At 36.4% G+C, this 25,974-nt stretch overlaps 2 protein-coding genes across 2 annotated transcripts in view; both read right to left on the bottom strand.

The window, feature by feature from the left end:
• Positions 1-213: 213 nt before the first annotated feature.
• On the bottom strand, positions 214-8,927 carry mtnr1al (melatonin receptor type 1A like). Its single transcript, XM_052574886.1, has 2 exons — positions 8,530-8,927; positions 214-1,241 (listed from the first exon to the last, which is right to left on the bottom strand). The coding sequence occupies exons 1-2, from the start codon at positions 8,714-8,716 to the stop codon at positions 472-474; spliced, it is 957 nt and encodes a 318-aa protein (XP_052430846.1). The 5' UTR covers positions 8,717-8,927; the 3' UTR covers positions 214-471.
• A 3,530-nt stretch (positions 8,928-12,457) lies between these two features.
• LOC127971679 (protocadherin Fat 2-like) overlaps positions 12,458-25,974 on the bottom strand; it is a 43,777-nt gene continuing 30,260 nt past the window's right edge. The window contains exons 19-24 of the mRNA XM_052574873.1: positions 23,956-24,757; positions 22,494-22,648; positions 17,821-18,256; positions 16,657-16,816; positions 15,263-15,768; positions 12,458-14,617 (exon numbers count right to left, since the gene is read on the bottom strand). Of these exons, the coding sequence (XP_052430833.1) occupies positions 14,148-14,617; positions 15,263-15,768; positions 16,657-16,816; positions 17,821-18,256; positions 22,494-22,648; positions 23,956-24,757 (2,529 nt within the window). The 3' untranslated portion in view covers positions 12,458-14,147. The remainder of the gene's footprint in view (positions 14,618-15,262; positions 15,769-16,656; positions 16,817-17,820; positions 18,257-22,493; positions 22,649-23,955; positions 24,758-25,974) is intronic.

Raw genomic sequence — 25,974 nt, forward strand, 5'->3', positions numbered from 1 at the left:
TATCCAAAGCAACTTACAGTGCATTCAATTTAATATATATATATATATATATATAATAAAATAAAAAATCACGACGTTTTAAAGCAATTGCATTTCAACTTTTTTTTTATATTCAAACACTGAATTTTTAGACATTTGAATATTCAACAAAATCAAGTACATTGATTTTCATTTATATAAAAAAAGACATTATCAAGGTTTTGATTAGTGTTGGGATCTTCCACATTTAGATGCAGATTACATTTTTAAATAAGAACATATTGTATAGATGGCAATGTAAACAAGGAACTCAAGTTCAAACGCATGTCATTTTGTGCCAATCTTAGGATGTAAATACAGGGAATCAAAGTATACGTCCATATTTGCTATGACAAATAAAAACATTCGAATCACAAAAGATGCATCATTACAATTGCTTTGCATAACTTACAAATTTTAAGAAAAACACAGTGCTCGTCTCATTCCGAAAACTCAACAATTAAACTTGAAAATAGCAAGTATAATCCTTTTATACTCTTTTCGGAAGTTGTGGTTCAGCACTCCATATATAACTCCATTGAGGCAGCTGTTGAAGTACGCCATGAAGTAGCTAGCAGTGAAGAGCCACTCGGGTATAGCTTGACCGAGTCTGGGGTGGATCGCCACCGCCAGGCCTATGAAGTTCAACGGAGCCCAGCAGACGGCGAACAACACAAACACCACAAACATGGTGAGAAAGTTCCTTAAGTCATGAGGCTTGATCTTGGGCCGACTGTCGGGCTTGACCCGTCTGCGCACCTGTATGACGAGAATCCAGATGCGCAGGTAGCAGTACGTGACGATGCCGATGGGCAGAATGAAGTGCACCACCACCACCGTGATGGTGTAGAGCGAGCTCACCGATTGGGCGAAGGTGCATGAGTAGACACGTGGGTCGTACTGCAGAGACTCCACAAACCAGTTTGGGACGATCGCCAGGACAGTCAGCGCCCAGACCAGGACCACATAGCATACTGTGTTCTTGTTGGAGAAGAGCTTGTCGTACTTGAGGCTGTGGCAGATGTAACAGTAGCGGTTGATGGCGATGCCTGTGATGTTGAAAATAGAGCCGATCACACTGAGCCCCATGAGGAAGCCGCTGATCTGACAGTGAATATCACCCGCGATCCAGCGGTCGTGGAAGATGGCGGTCAGGACGAGCGGGTAGGGGTAGATGGCCACGACCAGATCTGCTACCGCCAAACTCACCACAAAGGCATTACCTGTAAGGATAAGAGGGTAAAAGATCACCGAAAGCACTGTTAAGATGTGTTGTTTGTCCAGGTTGTCTAGCGGTATCTAGGTGCTTTGTACTGTAGCTATGTACCTTCTCATTAGGAAATGCAACAATTTTAGGAGGTGGCAATTTCATATAAATTCTTACAATGTGATTCAAATGGAAATGTATGACTTAGAAAAAAATAATAATAAGCATGAAAGTTAATTCCTAAATTTCTGAATGAAAGTGGTTCTTGAATGGCAACGCAAAAAAATTAATAAAAAAAATATCTATTTTTACCATTTTTATGTTAAATTCATTCATTAATTTTCCCAACTGCTTATAATGTGATATGGGACGTGCAGTGCTGGGTAGATTACTTGTAGTCCATTACTGATTACAAATTACATGACATAAATTGTAGTTAGTAACATTTGGATTTCACATATTAAGTAATTTATTCTGGCTACTTTTGTTTATCACAAAGACTTGAATAAGACTATTTTGTAACATTGATTAAAAAAAATTACATTTGGGAGAATCAATCAATTATTAATTATTTACTGCCAATTTGAGTGAATAATATGTTACCCATAAAAAAGTAACTGTTATCTGATAATGAGCATTTTAAAATGCAAAATAATCTAACTACATTTACTTGATTTTTGGAAACTGATAGTCTAATCCTGGTTACATGTAATAATAAGTTTATCACCCAGCACTGGTGATGTGTAATTTAAAAGCATTAGTCTCATGATTAAGAATTTCTATTATTTCTATTCTGCTATGACAGTAGAATCTGTGTTGTAAAAAGCACAATATAAAAAACTGTGACGTGACGTGACGTGACTTGACTTGACGACTTGACTAGAAGAATGCAAGATTTGTCTGTGTTTCTCTAATATGTTTTTTTTTCACAGTCTATGTTGTTTTAAAGTCATCTTAACATGTCCAGGTTGGCCTCATTGGTAAATACTGTACTTGGACCATTTGGTTGCATGCATGCAACATAATAATATTTTGGGAAAAGGTAAAAATAATGGTTTACAAAGCATTAATGGCTCAAGCTAAGAAAAAAGCATACTTTAACAAATAATAACACCAAAATGAATTGTATATTCTTGAGGGGCTTCTGTGCCAGTCGTGCAGCTGCCATTGAGACTTTCTCCAGGTATCACAGAAACATTTCAGAATGCAATGGGTGATAAAACTGAGCATGCAAGGTTAGAAGCAATCATGTACTTAGTGTTTCAGGCCTGAGTCTGAGTTAGTGTAATACAACAGAGAAACCACAACACACCTGAATGAACCGATGTGGTAAAGTCTCCTACTTGCCAATATGGTGCCTGAAATTACCAGCCTTGTTGCTTTTTCATGGGTTATTATTCTTTACTTTAACATAAATGCCAGCAACATATCTGTGTGATAAACCCAAAACAAGCAGGAGTGCTTAATATGTCGCAAACCTCATGTGCTGTAAATATCAATATTCAACTGTGAGTAGACAAATCCAGGAAGATCAAAGCAGTGACCTACAGTACACTGTAACTGGATCCTGTAATGTTTGAGCAATGACTTCATAACTCCACTCTCACGTAACTCATGTAGCTCAAGATCGCACACATAATAAGACTAATGCCTGGCCTTTCTTCTTTAATAAAAGGATTTGCTTGCTCTGATTAACTGCATCAATGAGATTATAAAATCGAATAAAACAATTAAATCAGGTCTGTGCCTGTGGAGCGCTTTGAACACGAGTCTTTTACATTTAGTGCATGTGTGGTGTCTCTTAAGTGGGCTGACTTTCATAATAAAACTAAGATTCACGCCAACACACTAATGAATTGTTTTCAACTCTCCTGGTACCAGATGCTCCATTAAACAAGTGCTGTATTGACTTGTGCATCCACTTCTGTGACTGAAGGCAATGAATTTAATTCTTTGAATTACTGAGCACACGCTTCACATCCAGCTGTGTTAATCCATCACATGTCGGCCGGTTTTGTACTAAGTGAACAACACATTTACTGCAAATGATTCTCACCTTCCTCTAACGGAAGTATTAGGAGTATGGGATGTTGGACCCATGACAATTTGGACGCAGAGTTCAATTAAAATAAACTCTGGTGTGATTGCTTTACAAGCAGTGCAATTCATTTGAATAAGTGTGAATGCTGCCATCTGAACCTGTGCTCAAAAACAAACCAAGATGCCTTAAAAGGGTGGGCCTTTTGAAATATGAATGCAACATGGATCAAAGACATCTAAACGAACTAAAAACAGGATGTGATGTCACACCAGACACAACTCTAAAACGGACAGAATGCTCAAACAAATCAGGAAATCCAGCCACTGTTTTGACTCCAGTCCTTAACACATTTCATGAGTTCTTTGTGAGTTATCAACTGGTAAAAATAACACCAAGTGTAATTAGTGCATTTAGCCCAGTGCACAGCAGTTCTGGGCGGGGATTCCCAAAAGCTTTGTTTCCCAGAAGTTTGTTAAAATTATCATACGACTGATTTTAATATAACGGTCTGTTTCCCAAAAGCATCGTAACTTAAGTAGCACTTGAAAATCATTGTATATCTAAGAGTGCTCTGGAGTAATCGCTAAGTCCTAAGTGCATCGTAAGAAAACAGATTTATGCATTCACCGGCAGGACAATCGGTAGATTACACCTTTAACTTGATTCATGCGGAAATGTGATTATAATATAAGGATTTGATTGTGCTTTATTGTACACTTTATGACTCATTTTCTTATTTTAGTTTTATTAATTTATAAATGAAATAATAGAAAAGGGCAGAAATATAGAAATACACATTTAAATGACTGAAAAAAAAAGAATAAAATAAGTAAAGTAGTAAATGTTTCAAAGACTGGGGGAAGAAATATGTCAATGTCTTGCTGAAGTGCACGAAAACCAGCTATGTATTTTATCTGAAATAAAGTCTCACTCACTCTCTCTCTATGTTGTGTATAAAAAAATTAATTTAAATAATTTTATGCATTTAGCAGACGCTTTTATCCAAAGTGACTTACAGTGCATTCCGGCTAACATTTTTTACCTAACATAATATATAAATATATAAAGTATTTAAAGTATATTATATATTACATATTATTATGTAAAGTATAATATTATAGACTATAATATTGTATTGTGTTATAGTTATTATATCCAAGTTGTCTGTCTGGAATGCAGCATTAGGTTAACATCAATAAACAATAGTGTACTACAATTAAGAGCCATTCTATAACGTGACATTTCAGCACTTGATAAACGGACAGCGACTCCTAAGTACAGTAGCACTTAAAGCACAGCTACGTGCAACTGTGTTAAGTGCATTGTTGGGAAACGCATTGTTGTCGACTCAACCAATCACCAACAAATCAATGAGAGAATGCAATTTTTTTTTTTTTTTTTTGTCACCACTGTGCGAGGCAGCTTCAGCTCAAGGACTCATCTGTTCAGATGAAGCAAAGAACATGTTAATGGTGCTTCTCTTCACAGTCATCACGGTGCAGAAATTAGGGACAGCTATCTCTAAATGACTTTTCAGACCCAGTCATGTAGAGAAGGGTTACAAATGTGACAAATGAAAGGCGCGATGAAGAACTGTGGTTCTAGTTTTGCACGATTATTGTTTTTCTCTGTTGCACAGCACTGCTCAATTAATTTGCAGATTTTACCTGGTCTTGCTCGACAGACATCTGTGATGACAGGATGCATGTATAGCTCACAGCATTGTTTTGGGAGTTCAGATAGCTGATCAAAGTAGGAAACTCTTTTACTGATGGACGTTTGTGAATTTTGAGGCACTGGATTGTTCTTCATGTGAATTCTTGTGTCATGGAGGAACTTTCTGTGACCTGTCATCACCGGCGTCTCAAGAATAGAGGTCAACAATACTGATGAATTTATGTGTTATAAATTAATTTGCTGGCTATCGATGAATGTGATGGAAATGGGACTCAAATTGAATTTGGCCCTTGTGCATCACCCAGTCTCAAACCCAGAGAGATATTCTTTATTAAAGGGTTTAGACTTGTCCACGCCCTCCTAAAATGCCTCACTACCTGAATGTTCACACAAAGAAAGAAGGTGTAACTTTGATTCTTGCTTTGGGCCTTCCAAAAGAGCACACAACTAGAAATCAGTGGTTAAGTTTTATTTACAACACTGTTCCAGAACAGTTCAACCCAAATATTCAGATGTGTTAAGCACATTTTACGGGAAACTGTTTCCTGAACCTACAATGCCGGCTGTTCTGACTAACAACCTGTAAGTATGTTTTCATATTTAAAGGATTTGATTCACGCGAGTTTTGAGCAGTGTAGAGTAGTGCTTGCTGTTTATCGTTTCTCCGATCACAAATGCACACATTGTTTTATGTTTTTTGTGGCATGATATGCAATGCAACTTGTAAAAAGACAGTATAAGTCATTATAATCAGTAATTATGTCCCCACTGGATGCAACAAATGCCTCGTTTGTAAGTGTTTTATTGTTTTTGTCTCGTCGCACCGGGCATGACAGTATGATAAGGGGCGTAACATTTCTGTCACACGCCTGAGGCATTCGGCCAATCACAGCGCACTGGATAACTGGCCAATCAGAGCACACCTCACTTTTCAGAACGACGAGCTTTGTAAAAATTCATGCATTTCAGAAAGGCTGGACAGAGAGCAGAAACAATACAATGTACATGTTGAAAATAATGTGTGTTTTGAACCTTAAACAGCATAAACACATTTCATTACACCAAATACACAAAATAATGTTCTTTTTTAGCAACACATAAGACCCCATAACGTTTTTTACTTTTACAGCAAAAAGTTATTAAGACTTGTTTTCAGAAAATACATCTTAAATTTAGTTATTGTCATCTTTTTAGCTTCAATCAATCAATATTTAGTATGTAGTTTGTAAGTTTTTGCCTCTAAGAAAAAATTTTTTTTTTCCTCCATCACTGAATTACAAAAATAAATACAAAATAAATAAAGTAATTGGGACTTGTATCACAATTCAGACTTTGTTTCTTATAAAATAATAATAATAATAATAATAATAATAATAATAATAATAATAATAATTGTGAGATATAAACAGAATTCTGAATTTTTCTTGCAATTCTGAGAATTTTGCACAATTCTTTTTTCTTTGAGACTTCATTCAGACTTCTATTCTCAGACTTGCAAGTTTGTTTGTTTTTGTTTTTTTACAATTCTAAGTTTATGTCTCACAGTTCTGACTTTTTCCCATTTGCAAGTTTATATCTCACAACTTTAAGTTTATATCTCACAATACTGTTTATATCTTGCGGTTTTTATTTTTTTCTTAATATCTTTACATTTCGTTCATTTTTCTAAGAATTGTGAGATATAAACACAGAATTGTAAATAAATGGGCAGAATTGTGAGATAAAAAAGTAGCAATTACTTATAATTATTATTATTATTATTATTATTATTATTATTATTATTATTATTATTATTATTATTATTATTATTCCATGGGAGGAAACAGCTTTCCTTAATTATCTTGTGCAATTCGGCCTCCTAAGTAAATGTATTTTGTTTAAAGGATGTTTGAATATTTTTACTGAAAAGCATGATGAAAATACTAATGAATAAATAAAGGCACACCAAGACAAAGCACCAAATGATGTGTAAATACTGTGCTGGTGTCTCTAAAGCAACCACACACAGACTGGAGCTCTAATTACTGGAGGTGTGTCAGGAGTTCATGAACCCGTCTCACTGCCAGCACTGAGTGAGCTCCTGCATCCTCAATGCCTTCATTTTAAGAGGAAACAACATGTTGTTTTGTACTGTTCTGTATAAGGGAGTATAATCAACTGAATTAAACATTTCATAGAAGTATATTTCTGTCTGGAGCTGTTTAGTATCCAAAAGACTACACATGTTGCATTAGCCAGGTGATTATATAGGATCTGTATGTGTCTGGTTTGCAGCATATGCTAGCTCAGTCTCACTTTCAAGCTCTGTTTGAAACTTTATGTTTTATGCAGAGAAGATCTGGGGCTGAGCTCATTAAGAGAAGTGTATTGTATCTCGTTTGTCTTAACATTATATCAGTGCTTGTATCTTTTAACGGTCAATCATTAGTTGGTCAGACAAAATAACTGCACCTTAGAACCACTTAAAGCTTAAATCTCTAAAAAGAAAAGGTCAGGGTGTGTGCTGTGTGTGTTCCTGAGATAAGACTAGTGGCCGGAGGACAGATTGAGATGTTGCATCTCAGACTAAATCTGACAATGTTAACAGGGCAGCATGCAGAGGCATTCACAGCAGCTGCACACAACCAGGCTTTTGTCTTTTCAGTATGACACTTGATGGTCTGGACGCCGTTGACGAGTCATTTACTGTGTCTGAATTATAAATAATGAGCTGAGAAAGATATTTGTACTTTAATATCAAGGCTGTAGATGAATACTACTGTTTGGTCTAAAGAGTGGCATCAAACAACACCACAGTCTGAAAAAAAAAAAAATGTTCACATCTAAAGTAAGTTTTAAGGTGTTGTTTACAGTATTTTATCGATAATTATGTTTTGTTGTTGTTGTTGTTGTTTTGCTTAACAGCAAGGCAGTCCAAAACAAAGATGGAAATTGTGATAATTTAATTTGTTGTTGTTGTTATTATTAATAATGATGATGATGATGATGATGATGATGATTGTTCAGCAGGACTTTTATTAATATTTTTACTATTTATTATTATTATTATTATTATTATTGTAATTATTATTATTATATGAATTATAAAAAAAATGTTAAATTAAAATTATTATTATTGTAGTTGTTATTGTTAATAAATATAATAACAACAACAATAATTTGTAAAAAGAAAAAGATTAAAGAAACTAATAACTGCTGAACAATTATTGTTAGTAGTAAAAAAAATTATCAAAGTACTATTAGTAATAAAAATAATAATAATAATAATTATTATTATTATTATTATTATTATAAAAAGTAGATTACAAATATTAATAATGTCTTGCTGGAAAAAAATTAAACCAGTCTATTAAATGATTTGCTGCGCTTTCTGGTCAGGCTGGTCTGTTTTTTGGTTTTAGGCGCTTTTATTTGCTTTTTAGTTGAACAGGTGATAATAATAAATATTCATAATGCATATTATTTTACTCTGTCAAAGGAAAAACACATTTTCAAAGAACGAGATACTTCCCAAAACCTTAATGACTTAATAAATGACTGTCAGCGTGATGAATTATAGAGATATAGAGATATTATAGACATTTACCCGCCTTCCTGAGCTTTCTGTTTCTGAAGACCGATACAATGACCAACAGGTTGCCCAGAACATCTACTATAATCGTAGTGATGAGAACACTGGAGAGTAAAGTCACCATCCAGGGGAAAGAGAGGTACTTGCTGCCCCGGTTTCCTGTCGAAATGTTCCTCAGAGGGGCGTCTGTTCCCTCCACCATCCTCAGTTCATCATCACAGGACAGCGGAGAGGGCTCCGGTCCTCCGCCGCTGCAGCCGTGCGCTCTTACCGACGCTACAGAGGCATGTCCATATCATAACAGGCAAAGCAGTTATTAAATCGTCAGTTGATGAAAACTGGCGTCGTTTAAAACAAATAGCTGTCATTCAAACTCGTATTTAGACATAAAATCCTGCAGGGCACGCGGAGAGACATTTGTAATCCAGCGTCTCTCCAGATCGCGAGAACTTGAAGAGCATGCAGCGCGCTGTGCTTGTCAAGACGCACATTCATAAATCTGATAGCTACATAACATGTAAACTCGTGTTCGTTCATTCACTTTTTAACGGTGCAGTCCTCACTCACTGTTAAAAGCTGGCGGGAAATAAAAGAGTGGATAAACGCCTCCCAAACTTCAGAAGATCTCTCAGTAGGCTACCGTCGTGAAACGCAGCTGGAGATCAAGAGGCATGTGTCATTTATATCCGCGTGTGCTCTGACAAGTGTTGGCTTCGTGTGAAGCTGATGCTGATGCTGAGGATGTTCTGATCATGTGAGCACACCTGATGCTCTTCATGGCATGCTGACCTAAAATATCGAAGCACAATGCTGGAAGTTTTAAAAGTTTGTATAACTTACATTTTAGAGATTAAAATCTACAGTAAAAACTTTTATAAGACTGCACTGTTAGACAAATGCAAGGCGAATAGAAGTTGCGTTAGAAGAAACCATATAGAAACCATATTGTACACACACATATATAATATTTATAAATTACAATATATCAACTCTGCAGTCAATAAAAAGGCACCATTAAAAATAAAAATAGCTGCTCCCACATCTGATCAAATTGGACCCACATTGAAAACCAACATTCATTCATTCTTTATCACACAGCACAATTACTCTAAAGATGCTTTTTGAAAGAATTTCTAATGGGACACATATATGTATTACATTTTTTGACATTTCAGAAGCGTAAAAAAACATCCAATTCAAAAATAATTTATTTTGTCACAAAACAAATATGTAAAACCTTTGCATCTTTTTAAACTGCATTTATATTCGTAGCTGTCTCATTCACATCATGGCTTTTGTGCACACCTATGTAGTTTACAATGCTTCAGTAGCATTAAAGAAATGTGGCATTCTGCATATTTAAGATGATGCTTATGGCTCATAATAAACTCTCAGTAATGGCACATTTTTTTCCTGATATATTCCACTACCTCTTCATCTGTCAGTCAGCTGGGTCAATAAATATTTCATCCTTTATCTTGTCATCCCTGGCTGGTTTATTGATACGTTTATGTCATAATACCAGTGTCAATGCATGTAGGAGAACACATGCACTCACTTACTACATATAGTAACGTGTTGCAGATTTAATGTTTTGATTCATTTAATAAAATAAATAAGTAAATTGTTAAGGCAACAATTAAGTACTTAAAATAAGTGCAAAACATTTTCTGCATTTCATGATTAATATGAAGATGTCCAATGTTTCGTGCTGCACTGTGAAGCAATATATACCAGACTGAACATCATCTATCAGTTTCCAAACAAACATATGTGTCAAACCTGAGAGATAAGTATGAATTCCCTAATGTATGGTCTTTTTCTAACATTATATATATAGAATGTCAGAAACAGACATATATTTGTAATCGCACATGAGTTGTCGTCGTATGATATTCACAGTATATTTCTCCTCTCCCCTCTTTTGTAACTGCACAACAAAAGCACTAATCTGAATACACAAACACTGCTGCCCTCCATCTGTTGACCCAGAAATGACTAGGGGTCACATTAATAACCAGACTTTTTTGTTTGCAGAGTATGATGATGAATGCAAAGCAGTTTGCGTTGCGCTCCAGCCTCTGTATTTAACAATCCAGATGTGAGCGAGTTTACCCACAAGACTGTTTATCATGCTACATGAGAGTGTCAAAGCCAGATTAACAGGGAGCTCACTTGAATCCTGTTATAATTACGACTCATGCCGCTGTGTTTCGGTATGTGCGAGGGCAATGTTGTTTTATTTTATTGAACTTGACTGGCATCTGAATAATTCTCCGTGGCTGTGCTGATTGTAGAGGTTTGGCCCAAGGTTAGTATGAGGCGAACCTTTCATGCTGGACCCACGTGTGCTTCTGCTGTGAACCGTGCAAAGTCTTTTGCTCAATTTGTACTTGAAAATTGAGTTGTAAACAGCTGCACAGTGGGACATTCCTACAGTTTAATGAATTTCATGTTGGCATAAAACAATACGGTACATTTTACATTAAACAGGGTGATTACATGTCCTGTTTTTACTGCACATATCCTGGCAGGGTTTACTAAATTGCCTAAAATGTCCAGGTTATGGCTTTGTTTTCCTATTGTTCCTATTGTAACCTGCAAGAATTGTTCATAATTGTCCAGTTGTGGCATGGAGAATGTGGTTATTTGAGATTCCCGTGCTTCAGGACAGGGGATGTATACTGTACATCATAGGACTGCTCTTTCACTCATGCATAGATCTTGGGGAATTGCTGAGTTACAGTAATTGTGGCGAGCTGAGTCAGAGCTCCTCTGATTGTTGCTGCTCTGATTCACAATCTCGATCGCTTATGTTCTTCCATTATTCTAATCGCTTTTATTCTGCGTCTGAAAGCTAATGAGTCTCCCTCAATGCTTAACTCATTCAGAGATGTTTCAAACAGAAAACAGCTATTAGAAGGATGAAAAATAAAAATAAACATTAATAAACAGTTCTGATGAAATCTGATGATAGTGTCCACAAATGTGGCAGTAGGACAAATACTTTGGCTTGAAGAAAATGATTTAGATGTTACCACATTAACCACATTTATATATTTTGTACACAATAAGATTTTAAAAATCTTTTAAAGTCTCTTGCTCACCAGTGTTGCATTCATTTGACAAAAATAAAGACAGGATTGTGAGATATTAGTTTGACATAACTGCTTTGTATTTGATTATATATTTATATATAAGTATTCCTAGGTGAGAAAAAAGTGCACTTCCATAATTTACTTAAAGTGCTCACACACCAATTTAGTAATTAATGAAAAAAATAAGATATAAAATAATACAGTGAATATGAACTAAAATGTGCCTTTACTATCTCTGTTGTCTATTATATATATATATATATATATATATATATATATATATATATATATATTTGATATATAAATATATACTTGTAGTACACTTGATATATTTCATACACTAGTGTGCTCAAGTGTACTACAAGTGGTACCTAAATACATTTTTGAATACAGAGATAAACTGTTAAAAATAAAAATTTGTTTCAACTAAAAATTATTTGTTACCCTACTGCCTCAAAATGTTTTGTACCGTAAATATATCAAAACCTAATTTTTTTGCTTAGTATACATTGCTAAGAATTAATTTGGACAACTTTAAAGGTGATTTTCTCAATACTGTGATTTTTTTATTACCCTCAGTTTCCAGATTTGCAAATAGTCATATCTCGATCAAATATTATCTTAACTATACATCAATGGAAAGCTTACGTTTTCAGTTTTCAAAATTGACACATATGACTGGTTTTGTGGTCCAGGGTCACATATTATAAAGACAAATGATGCCTTTACTGTCACTCTTGACCAATGCAGCATAGCTAAATAAAAAAATAAAAAAATTTTTAATTACTATTAAATTTAAGTCTATAAGAGTCTATAAAATTACAATTAATACAACACAGAGTACATTCTGTATATTAAACATAATTTTATTTGATATATTTCATAGTATTTTTATAGTTTTTTACATGGATGGGAAATGAAACAGACAGCACAAATTCTCTCACAGAGGAACTTATTTAAAACATGGGAGTCATCCCACACTGAGCTTTCAAAATACAAAAATTACATTCGTACTTACCACCCACTACACAAACATACTTGCTAATAATATGTACATCAACACTGTACTGTCATTTGAAACACTATAGACTACAGTCAATGAGGGAAAGGAGCACATGCAATATCATTTGATAAAACATGCAGCAGTCCGCTAAACCAGTCTCTAAAGCCAAACGCATTCAGGTCATCTATGCATCCTATGAAATGTACTCTAGTGGAAATCCCTGTTCATAACAAAAAATATTGAACCCTAAAGATGACATCAATGTTGTGAATACAGCTCAAAGACAGAAGTGCTTTAGAATATAAAATCTAGTTGTTTCTGATGTTCGCACACACATACAGTCTATATGATTATTCAATCTGTTCAGTTTCTTTCATACTTTGGCAATATCTGTGATCATTTTAATGATTAGAAAGCATTATGACAGTTGCATAACTGAGCCATAAAAAGCAGCACAGAGACTTATGATGGCGTAAGTTTGATTGCCTTTGAAAACTTATAACTATAGCATGAACAGATAAAGACAGAGTTCACATTTCGAAATTACTATTCACAAAGCACAGCAATTCAGACACATCTTAAAGGAACAGTACACCCAAAAATGAAAATTTGCAGAACATGTATTCACCCCCAGGCCATTCAAGATGTAAATGAGTTTGTTTCTTCATCTGAACAGATTTGGAGAAATTTAGCATTATGCATTTAGCATTTGTACATAATACGCCTTGATGGATTTGTTTCAGACAAGCAGCTATTCACTTCACAAGATTTTAACTGATGGACCGGAGTGGTGTGGATTATTGTGATGTTTTTATCAGCTGTTTGGACTCTCATTTGGGCGGCACCCATTCACTTGGCCAGCAAGTGACATAATGCACATTTTCTACAAATTTGTTCCCATAAAAAAAAAGAAAACTACAGGCCTGAGAGTGAACATGCAATGATCAACTTACCATCGACCTATATTTGATATTTCATTAAAATACATCTTATATTTCACATTGTGTATTAATTTTTGATAAAGCAGGGAACCAGCCTCTGCTTCAGTCGCATGTACAAATCAATGTAACCTCTGTACTTTCGCTGTAGTGAAATGTGCCATTGCTAAAGATGTTTACACCATATGGAACGCTTGAAAACGTTTCAAATTTCATAGCACGCTGATTTCGGCAATCACATACGGGCTCTGGGAACAACACACCTCAGCTATGTTTTATAGAAATAATCATCCGCCCTACCGCTGGTTTCCAAACTGATAATGACATGCAACACTACAATCAGTCATTTCTACACACTGTTAACATCATTCATAACAACACCATAGACGTTTTAAGGTCATGCAATAATTCCACAGATTCATAAAGGGCAAAGTTGCATTTCAACACAGATGTATTCGTTTTCCCTGAAAGTGACTATTAATACTGATAGTGCTTCAGTGGCTTTCAGCCGTTGAGCTTCATATACTATATGTACGAGATGAGCTACCCCTCTATAACCCCACTCATACGGGATATTTGATCCACCGCGGTCTCTTAAAACATGACTTCCTCGCAGCTGCCGTAGTCACTCTCCACCATATCTGAGCCAGCGTAACTGTTAAGTGTCCTTCTAGTAGATCCAGGCCGCTTAGAGCCGTCGCCGTCCGCGTAGGAAGGCTGTGCCACGCTCAAACGCACACTGAGCCTCTTATAGCCGCTGGAGACGTTGTCTAGGCTGTGAGTGTGCTGGGTAGGGTAGTAGCTTATGGCAGTGTACTCGTTAGGGCACTGAGAGCTGGGCAGCGGCAGACCATCCGGCCCCAAGAAGTCATCTAAATTCTGATTGCTGTAACAAGGGGGTAATGGAGCACGGCGGTCGGCGCGGTCCAGCGGGAAAGGAAAGCTTCTGCGAGAGTTTCTGCGTGACTCTGTGTTAGCCGTCGAGTAGGTGCTTTCCACAATGTCAAACTGTGGGAACTCTTGAGCTATGGGACGGCCGTAGTAGTCCGGATCAGCTGGATACACTGTGAATGAGAGCTGTTATTAGAAATCGTGGTCGCACTTTATTTTACAGTACATGTACTAACATGTACATATAGTGTACTTACAGTGTACTTATCTAAGAAAGTTCTGGTAGCACAAGGTAACTACAGTGGGGTAGGGTTAGGGTTAGGGGTAGATTCAGGGTTAGTACCTAGTTATTACATAGTTATTGTAATTACTATAATAATAGTATGTACATGAGGAACAGGACTGTAAAATAAAGTGCTACCGAAATCGTTTATTTCTTGGTTACACACTAGTTGATTAGTTCTGACACTAATAGATGAGATAGTTGTACCACATGACTTCAGTTGCACTTGGTTTATATTTATGGAAAAAGTTTCGAATTTTGATGTTTTTAGAAAAGTTTACCAAGGCTACATTTATTTGATTACAAATAGAGTGAAAACGTATTACTATTTAAAATATTTGTTTTAACTTGTATTTAAAAGTGTTTAATATATTTTAAAATGTAATTTATTTCGATGGCAAAGCTGAATTTTCGGCAGTCATTATTCCAGTCTTCAGTGTCACATGACCTTCAGAATTCATTCTGGTGCTTAAGAAACATTTATTATTATTATTATTATTATATTTATAAATAATGAATAAACTCAAGTTCTCACCTTCGTAGTCGTGCTCCCAGTTGTTTTTCACAATAGAGTCGTTATCAGAGCTGGTGGAAGGTGGAGGAGGTAAATTGGGGGCCACGCTGCAAACCACAGGACCCTGAGGCCTGGACCGAGAGCCCACCTGAGGGCCGAGATCCCGCTGTTCTCGAGGTTTGAGTGAACGGAAAGGACTGCTGTCCAGATTGCCTTTGGAGCCAATCGGGGTGCTGTCCTCCATAGGAGAGCTGAACTCGGTTTCTTTCATCATGTTTTTGGGCAAAGCTGGGAAGTAACCATTGGAATCTTGAACGCAGCCGGACTTGTGCTTCTTTCGGCTGACATAGTGTTTTCGGAGACACACAAAGGCCACAACGAGGAGGACAAGCCCCAATATGCCTGCACAGATCTCTGCGATTTCCACATACGGAGGGGAGGTGGTGCGTTTACAGTTGATTAAATTTCCAGCCATTGAACAGGCGAAACCAGCAAGACATGGATTGGGAGTGCATGCATTCTGACATCTGCAAAGAGAAGGAACAACTGACTGAATGCAGGAGAGTGTGTGGGCCACACTGATCTAGATATTCTTACACTCGCTCACAGAGACCACCGATGAATTACCATTCAATAGAAATGGCATATGTCATGATATCAGAACTGAATATTTTCCTCATTCCAAAGGTCCAGTGTATCAGATGCATTTCTTTTACATTTTCTTTATGCATGAAAATCACAGTTATGTTATCAAGCCATCATCTGGGTGTTTCCACACAACTCTTTTCATATTGAGAAATTAAATAAAAAAATGTCAGCTACACATCTCTTCCTTCAGGCGTGAAGGGTATTTTCTTTTTTTAATTCATTCTGTATTTTATCTGATTTTTATCTTAGAATGCTTTGGTTAACTCTTTCTCTCTCAGCTCTTATTTCTTTTTGCATTTTCACAAAATTATCAGAATATTTTGCTATATGAATATCTGAACATGCATTATGTCTATATTAAATTTAAATTAAATAAAATTAAAGGTATGCATTTAGCAGATGCTTTTATCCAAAGCGTCTTACATACATACATACATACATACATACATACATATATATATATATATATAAGTGATGCTGTGGTGACCAGTTAAGTGTTATGCTTTAATGCACACTGAGAAAGACATGCAGAAGGACATTTATTGATTCAAATTCTTACTCCATGAATAATTTCCTCAAGCTTTGGTGTTATATATGAATGAGGACAATCAATAATGTTCAGCTAATTTGTTAACTCAAAGGCGCAAAGCAAATGGCAAATGCACATAACACATGTAGCCTGTGTGGGCGAGTATTCATTCTCAATGCCTTCACCAAGGACATAATATGCATGTGTGATTTCAAGAGCTTCGCTGTGTGAGTCTCACCTGTTTCCAGCGATTTGTGTAGAGCAGTTGCAGATGTACCCTTGATTATTTGGCATACACAAACCATTAGCACATGGCTGGGATGCACAAGGATTGTCCGGCAGGATGTCGATCTCACAGTGAGAGCCAAAGTACGGCGATGGACAGCTACAGCGAAACGCTGGAGGACAGATGGAAAAAAAAAACATCTTAGAGCAATGGTCGAGATCACAAAGACATTTCCAAAGGAACTTCTCTATGCTGAGATGAAAGTGTAGACTGATACTGGGGCAGCGAGAGATCTTTTGAGTGAAAATACAGCAGAGAATATTATCTCCCTAGATTTATTTCCATATCTGTGTAGTGTTGCTTAAATACTCCAGAGACACTCAAGTATTTCTGTTTGTTGTCCCTTACCAATTTGTTAAGGGACTTTGTTTAATATTCAGTAATTAATTCCGTACTTCACAATCTTGTTACATGAAACAGAGATGAAAACAAAACTGGTGAAATATATATAAGGGGTGAATACATTTGAAATCTTGAAAGTGTGCTAAACTGGTGCAATAGCCTCTGATGTAAGAACTAACAAAAAACTTTTTACAGCTTTTATTAATCTAGGCTAGTGTTCATTTATAAAAAAAAAAACTTTTGTTCAATGTTAATTCATGTTCATTCATAACACATTAATTTTAATCTATACAACATGAAATGTTACAATAGTCATGTTTTTGTGAAATCAACCGCTATTAATAAATGCAGTTAAATTCTATTGTTCATCCTTATGTTAATGATGATCAAATGATCTTATGTTAATGATTTAAATTTATTGTATAGTGTAATTATTATTACTTTTTTTTTCATTGCAAACCTTCTCTGTTTTTATTATTTCTGCACATATGATTTTTTTGTGCTAATAAATTGCATTTAATTTTACAGAGATGCTTGTGTACATTTTCTAGTGATCACGTCAGCAGTCGTTCATCATATGCGGATTAAATAATGTAGCATTACAATCATCCATATATCAAAAGTGTACCATAATGTTGACAAGCAAGATGGAAAACTGTGTTGTGCAAATGGCATTCAGATTTGCTGACCTAATTTGCATATCACATTTTAAGAACGAGCAGGTAAAACAGGGAAGAAAGTGTGTGTAAATTTAGAGTAACATTGCTTTCCCACCTCCACTGGGCTCTTCGACACAAGTGCCTCCATTCTCACAAGGATTACTGGCACAGATCTTCACATCGGAGCAGCACTGGTAGATCCCGAAGAGCCTGACGGTCTGTGGGCCAGTCATCCCCTCCTCTCTTCTCACCGCCTCTCCGTTGAACTGTATGCTCTCCAAACAGCCGGTGAAGCCCAGGTGCTCTGCATCTGCGCTGGGATTGGTGCTGGCCAGCACCAGGGCTCCACCGGACTGACTGAGCCTGCAGGGCTGAGACAGGACCACCGAGTTGGAGTGGGTAGAATCAATGGTGAGTCTAAGGGTTGAGCCGTTGACCTCCAGAGAGACATGGTGCCAGCGGCCATCAGCCACAGGGTGGTTGGAAACATGCAGACTGGCAGGGAGCATGTTGCCACATCTATATCTGAGCCACAGCTCCTTGTCCACCAACTGGAAAAACAACAGGAAAACATTTTTATGCACTCTTTGTATTCATGACAGTTTCATGTGGATTTGAAAAACCTTAATAGAATTTTTAAAGAGGTTAAATCTGCTGACTAAACTGATTATACTTTATTAAACTTTCAATTATACATTTGAACATGTGGTTCTGATTTGAATCAAAAAGTTTAAAGTATTCTTAAATTCAAAATATTGTATGTTCAATGCATGTTCAATAATGTATGTTCAAGTGTTTTTTCTTGTAAGTTTGCTTTTAGTTAGTTATTTGATGCTATAAAAATGGGGTTTGGTGTCATGGTTGCAAGCTTGTGATTGAGTTTTTGATGCCACGGCTCCAGCTCATGATCACTACTGCACAAAATCTGCTCCAGGTGAATCACTACTGTGCAAACTCAGGCTCAAAAATGAATCACTACTGTGCCAACTCGAAATGAATCACTGCTTCAAAGACTCTGCTCCAGATGAATCACTACTGTTCCAACTCCAAATGAATCACTACTGCACAGACTCCACTCCAGATGAATCACTACTGTGCCAACTTGCTGAATCACTACTGTGCCAACTTGAAATGAATAACTGCTTCACAGACTCCACTCCAGATGAATCACTACTGTGCCAACTTGCTGAATCACTACTGTGCCAACTTGAAATGAATAACTGCTTCACAGACTCCACTCCAGATGAATCACTACTGTGCCAACTTGCTGAATCACTACTGTGCCAACTTGAAATGAATCACTGCTTCACAGACTCCACTCCAGGTGAATCACTAATGTGCAAACTCGGTCTCCTAAAGAATCACTACTCCACAGACTTGGGCTCCGAATATATCACTAATATTAAACAGACACTCAAAAATTTGTTGAGGTTGTTCAACTCAATGAATCTCAATTTCAAAGTTCAGAATAAAAATTCTCACTCTACAAACATTGACTTGACTATTTAAAACAGTGATGTTTCAGCCAACTTTAAGACCTTTATTAGTCAAAAGAAATAAAGTCAAGTCTATTTTTGTAGTATAGATTCTGAAATGTAAAGCATGTTCATCACAAAAGAGACAATTTCAAGTCACTGCATGTAGGAACTGCACATCAGAAGTATTTTTTTTAAAAGTGCATCATGTCATTGATGCAGAAAAGCGCCTTCAGTCTGGCAAATAAATAAAAACCATCAAAACAAAAGTAAACACTTATTATTAGCTATAACTTGACGTCTGTATCTTGAATAAAGTTACATATTTACGGACTGTGCCCAGGTTGAGAGACAGCGAAGCTCTTGCTGAGGTAGCTTAGATAGGTTGTGTTTCTGCACAGCTGGAAGCTTGTGCTCTCTGTGCTCGCTCTGTGGGAGATAAGAAGCCCTTTGTGTTTGCTGAAGATAGTTGTGAAAGACAGAGCTCACGGGAGAATGCAGTTAGTTCTCCTTCAATCACACCAAAACCTTTGTGATGCAAAGCATTCAAACAGACGCTGACATTATGCCTCCTCAGCAATCCACCCTCAAATAATGGATCACTTAAATATGCATGTATTAGTTTCCTGTTCTATGCATTAAAAAAACATAGCTTGTGTGTGCACTTCACATTTGAAAGTATTACACTGATGCTGAGAGTATACATTATTAACAGTCATCTCCTTCACACCAGCCTCTTAATTGCTGCGGCAGAATCTTCAGAGAGTTTTGCAATGAGAGAAACGAAGCACAGAGCCTTTTGCTCTGATCTGAAACCAGTCCGCCCATGGGTTTTGCTCATTTGCTTTCATTGGATGGAGCTGCTGTTTGATTTTGCTGCGCTGGGATGAGCTGAGTGTGGAGTGATGCTGGTGCTGAGATGAGCACAGAAAAGGAAGAGGAACTTTTCCCGAGAGAACTCGTCCAGGGTGAATTTTCGATCTGAGTTTTGGTTCCTCGAGGGCAATGCTGATGGCAAAAATTATGTTTGCTGATGATGTTAAACTTATTCTCTGGAATATCTGTTCTTGGTTGGTCAGTTGTGGCATTCTGTGGCCAAATAAAAATCATTTTGACTCGGGAATCAATGTGCATTCATTTTTTTGACAGGCAGCTGTGTATTAAGTGAGATGATGTATACTGCGCTGGTCGTTTTAGCAAAACACACCATTTAAAGATAATGTCCTGATCATCCTATACACATTCATACTGCCTGTCTATTATCCCTCGCTTGATTATTGTTATTATCCCTCAATGCATGATGGATGAAAGCTTTCTAAAGCTCTGCTTTATTGTCCACTGGATTCATATAGGAAGCATCCTATTCAAGATGGCAGTAACTTCACTTGAACAAATAGCACGTGATTTAAACAGGAACTGGACTGATATCCATTTTAAGTGATACCTTTTAGTAGTGATGAACTCAATTTGTATGAATGTATTTATACTAGTTTGGGGTCAGTAAGACTTTTAAGTGTTATAAAGAAGTCTCCAAGGCAGCATTTATTTGATCCAAACATACAGAAAAAACATTAATATTGTGAAATATTATTTTGCTTTAAAATAATTAGGTCATAATTTGAATGTATTTCAAAATTTAATTTATTCTTGTGATCAAAGTTGAATTTCAGCATCTTTACTAATCCTTCAGAAATCATTCAAATATAATGATTTACTGTTCAAGAAACATTTATCTATTATCATTTACAAATTTATTAACATTTACATTATAATCAGTGTTGAAAGCAGTTGTGCTGCTTTGCATATTTATTTATTTTTACAGTACTTCTTCAAACAGCACGAACAGAATTTATTTGAAAAAAATCTTTCATAACATTATAAACTGTCACTTTTGATCAATATAATGCATCCTTGCTGAATAAAAGCATTAATTAAAAAAAAAAAAAATCTTACTGACTCCAAACTTATGAATGGTATATGTATATATTTACATTTATAAATAAATCAAAATTTCTCAATTCTATCTACCATCTTGCATACAATCTTGCATTAGAATTTGGCCAAATAATGGATCTTGGATGTTTCCTGCTGTTCGGAAGAGTCTTGGCATCAGGACTGTGTGTGCAATGCCTTACAACTCTGTCTAGGTTTTGTAACAGACCTCCTGATGTTAGGACAAAACCTAATTATTGCGATCAATGCCTTCATGCTCGGACAGCTCACTGCATTAAAAGATATCAGTTCCAGCGTATCTATCCCGCCACAGATCTCTTTTCTCTTAATGATGTTAGATCACAGCTGTCAGTATTTATAAATGCTACAGCTGCTCAACTGACAAGTCACCTTTTCTTCCCTTTTCCTTGTCACAGGTGGCTTTGCTCAAATAGGCTCAGTTTCCATTTGAATGTAATTACTTAAAAGGTAAAAAAAAAAAATGAAAGTACAAGCTTAGCAGTTTATTCAAATTGTACAAGTTTCCAAAGCACGAGCTGTCGCTCCTCTCGAATTAAAAGACTGATATATGAATTTGCTGAGGTGCGCCAGAATGTTAATTCTCCAGAGAGACACGTGAATTATGTCATGTATAGCTTTGCAACGTGTGAAAATGAATGCCCTGAAGATTTCTTGGATGGCCATGTTTAACAATTCCTTTTGAAGCCCCTCTTCAACAATAAAATGGTCCAGCTTGCCAAGTTTCAAAACCCAGTGGTAAAGATTTGCAAAAAAAAAGGAGAGTGCCCTTTTGATGTAGCCAGCCATTTCTATTGAATATTCAATTATGGTGCATAAATGAAGTGTCCTCTGGGAAAGGTGTCACATGTTTTTGAAGCAGAGGTCGGCGTTTCAAGTCATGCTTGCTGCATTCTTTATCTTACTCACAATATATAGAACATGAATGCACTTTTCAGTCTTTTATGCAGACTTCCTCTAGCTGAAGCTTCAAAGCTGCATTAGGCGTTTAAATAAACACATACTCAAAGAGTCAAAGAAGGAGAGCAGTCAGCCATGAATTCATCATAACACTCATTTCAGAAATACAGGTTGACTTATCCCTGATGTTCTCGAAGGGTGGGATGAAATCTCCATCACAAGAGCTTTCATTGCCTTTTGAAACGTGCTCCTGAATATTAACGCGTTTAATGTGCAGTTAGTCTTTCATGAGAACAAACAAGCTTCTACTGCAAACATTTGGACATTGCATTTATCATTGGGTGGAGTGAAGTTTCCTGTGATCGTTCTATTGTGATGTGGATGGCAGGGGTTTTAGATTTAAACCTACACCTTTGTCCATCTGTTTGAAAAAATGGCGTACCTCTAGTTTTCCCCAGTCAGAAGCATTGGTGGACATCACAGTGCCCTCTGCTGCAGACGTCTTGAGTCGAAGAGACAGATGGAAATTTTCTTTTCCCTCTTGCATCTGATAGAGGTATTTCAGATAACCCTTGCCGTCAAATCTCACTGCAGATTCTGCAACGCAGCAAGCATAAATAGTAAATACATTTGGCAAAATGTGAAGCAGCTGTCCACTTCTTGTTGTAACGGGAATCAAATTAAACAAGCTTATAGACGGACATCACAACAGACATCTTTTAAGGAATAGTTCACATTCATTTCAATATAATGTGCCAGCTGCCAACACATGATGTCAATTATGCCAAATGGCTTTGGATTTTCCATGTCTCAAGTTTAAATATGAACAATATAGGGAAATGAGATTGACAATGTTTTTGGAATAGCAAACTTTTTCTGATCATATAAAACTTTAGACACATTATACTAATGAAAATAAAGTCATATAGGTCAGTGGTTCTCAAAATGTTTGACTTCCGTCGTCCAAAACAATCTTCAGCTCCATGTCATTCATTATTTACTGGATCGTTTTAAAATAAATAAATAAATATCTAAACTTTCTTAAGTCACCGCAACTTTAAAAATTTATAAATATGACCCTGGACAACAAAACCAGTCATAAGGGTTAATTTTTCGAAATTGAGATTTATATATCATCAGCAGTATAAATAAGCTTGATGTATATAGTTTGTTAGGACAAAATTTGGCCAAAATACGACTATTTGAAAATCTGGAATCTGAGGGTGCAAAAAAAATCTAAATATTGAGAAGATCGCCTTTAAAGTTATCCAAATGAAGTTCTTTGCAATGTATATTACTAATCAAAAATTATGTTTTAATATATTTACAGCAGGACATTTACAAAATATATTAATGGAACATGATCTTTACTTAAAGATTTTTGGCATAAAAGAACAATCAATAATTTTTACCCATACAATGTATTTTGGCTATTGCTACAAAAATACCCCAGAGACTTAAGACTGGTTTTGTGCTCCAGGGTCATAAAATATTATACAAATATCCATAGCATTTTAACATTGCATTAATTAATGTGACTTTTCTAGAAATCTAGAAATCACAGTATTAAGGTGAGGTGGATTTTGTGTTGTTTATCTTATTTAATCTTATTTTATGTAATTTTAAGTCATCTTTTGGGCCCTGGCCACCTGGCTGAGAGCCACTGATATAGACCGTTTTGTCCTCACTTAAGTTTGAAAGTAAAGCTTGAAATTACTTTTTTATTTTGTATTCTTATTTAGGAATGACATGACTGTGTTTTTACTTTTAGGGTGAACTGTTCCTTTAAGACAAACCCAGAAAGGTGCAACTACGTGAGAAACAAGATAATAATTCAAGGCCTCCGGGTTTGTCTAAATCCTTAGTGGAATGCAGAATAAGATGCTGGTGGTCTCGCCGCCTACCGTTGCAGGAGCACACGCTCTCCCAGCTGTGCTGCGGGGTGATGAAGTTCGCCCGTGCTGTGGCGTAGTTACTCATTCTCCCCTGCCTCATCACCACAGCGTTCCTGCAACCCCGAGGTGGGCAACCAGCACCCACACAACCATCATGGTCCAGTCTCAAGACGTTCAAACCCAGCGTATCTTCTACGGATGAAAGGACTCTAGTGAGCTGCTGAGCAGGCATGGGCTGGACAGAGCCATCCTGAGCTCTCCGGACCAGAAGGACCTCCATGTTGATGGCGTTTGGCTGCTGTTGCAAGCTGGCGATGTGCAGCTCTTGTCTGGGGATGTTCAGCTTCGAGCCCAGGCTGCGCTGGAGCCCTCTCCAGTGATCAGACACGAACTCTTCCGCCGAAAGTCCAGCCAACTGCAACGTGAAGCCCTGATCCAGATCGTGTTGAGCAGCAGCCCAGACATGGACTTTCACTTCCGCCCAGATGCTAAATTTCCCATCTGACACGCTCACGTTCAAGCGGTACAGGCCTGGATCCAGGTTCTTCTCCACCACGATCTTTCCATCCACTACGTCTACCGAGAACAGGCCTTGTTCCAGGCCTTCAGAAACCAGTTTGTAAGACAGGACGTCTTGGGGATCTTGGTCCGTGGCGTGCAGCTTGCCGATGACACGTTTGGAAAACGTCCCGCCGGCGGTGGTGATGAAAACCTCTAGAGGAGTCACAGTGGGTGGATATCGGCTCTGCTCTGTGATGCTGATTTTCACCACACATATTGAGGACAGAGGAGGGTGGCCGCTGTCAGTGACCTGTGGAGATGATATTTATGTGATGTGTGAAAAAAGCATTGCGACGTGTGAACAATGCACTGACCTTTGAAGAGTCACTTTAAATAATTGAAGATTGGTGTGGTAGAAGCACTGGTCCACAGATAACCACTAGTTTAGGTCAGGTTGTACTATCCCTTACATGCCAAATTCCATTTGAAGGTATAGTTCACATAAAAATGAAAGATTCTATCATAATTTATTTACTCTATAGGACTGTTGTTGCAAACCTGTATGACTTCTGGTTTTTGTTTTGGAGAAGTTTTGACAAATGTTCACGGAACTCTTTTATAGTCACCAGAGATTCCTTTAAGTTAAAGAGAGCATCATTTAAAATTAGACTTTTACATTTAAATTCAAGGAGACTGAAGTAAGTATCATTTTTAAATAGCAAATGAATGTATGTCAAGACTGAACTTGAAAGGCTGGATTAACTACGCCTGAAAACCTTCTGTGAAACGCCTGAATTTTTTAAGGTCGTGTAGGTTATAATAGAGGCAGACCTGAACTTAGAATTGTGCAACCTATTGGAATGTGCATTTACAACATAATATAACAAAATTGTATGTTATAGTGCTGTCAAACGATTAATCGCGATTATATTATATATTATGCATTATATTATATATTATGCATGTACAAATATACACACATAGAGTATATATTTTGAAAAATGCATAGATGTATTTACATGTATATATTTATACACATATAATTTACATCATAGATAAATATATTTTAACATATTTTACTGAAATATTATACATGTATGTGTGTATTTATATAAATATATACAGTACACAAGAATATATTATGAAAACAAAAACTTATATTTTGGCTACAATTAATCTTGACTTATCATTTAACACATATAATATAATATAATATACTATACTATAATATAATATAATATAATATAATATAATATAATATAATATAATATAATATAATATAATATAATATAATATAATATAATATAATATAATATAATAGACCTACTGTAGGTTGCTGAGCTTAAAAGGCAGAAGAAAAAAAGAAGAAAAAAAATACACATTATGGCTTCTAAAGGCTTGGAATAGTCCTATGGCATACAATTTGTAGTTTATGGTAGTTTCACAGTGTTTTTCTTTATTTTTATTTTTTATGACAATTTGATAGGACTCATCCTTGTTCACTTCCATTATAGAAGAAAGGAGAAG

This window comes from Carassius gibelio, chromosome B14 (assembly GCF_023724105.1).
Source record: "Carassius gibelio isolate Cgi1373 ecotype wild population from Czech Republic chromosome B14, carGib1.2-hapl.c, whole genome shotgun sequence".
Taxonomy (NCBI): Eukaryota; Metazoa; Chordata; class Actinopteri; order Cypriniformes; family Cyprinidae; genus Carassius; species Carassius gibelio.

Excerpts from the sequence above, each read along its gene's own strand:
- mtnr1al (XM_052574886.1), bottom strand. The coding sequence starts at position 8,716 with ATGGTGGAGGGAACAGACGCCCCTCTGAGGAACATTTCGACAGGAAAC. Across the intron at positions 1,242-8,529 it reads CAGAAAGCTCAGGAAGGCGG|GTAATGCCTTTGTGGTGAGT; the intron begins GTAAATGTCTAT and ends TTATCCTTACAG.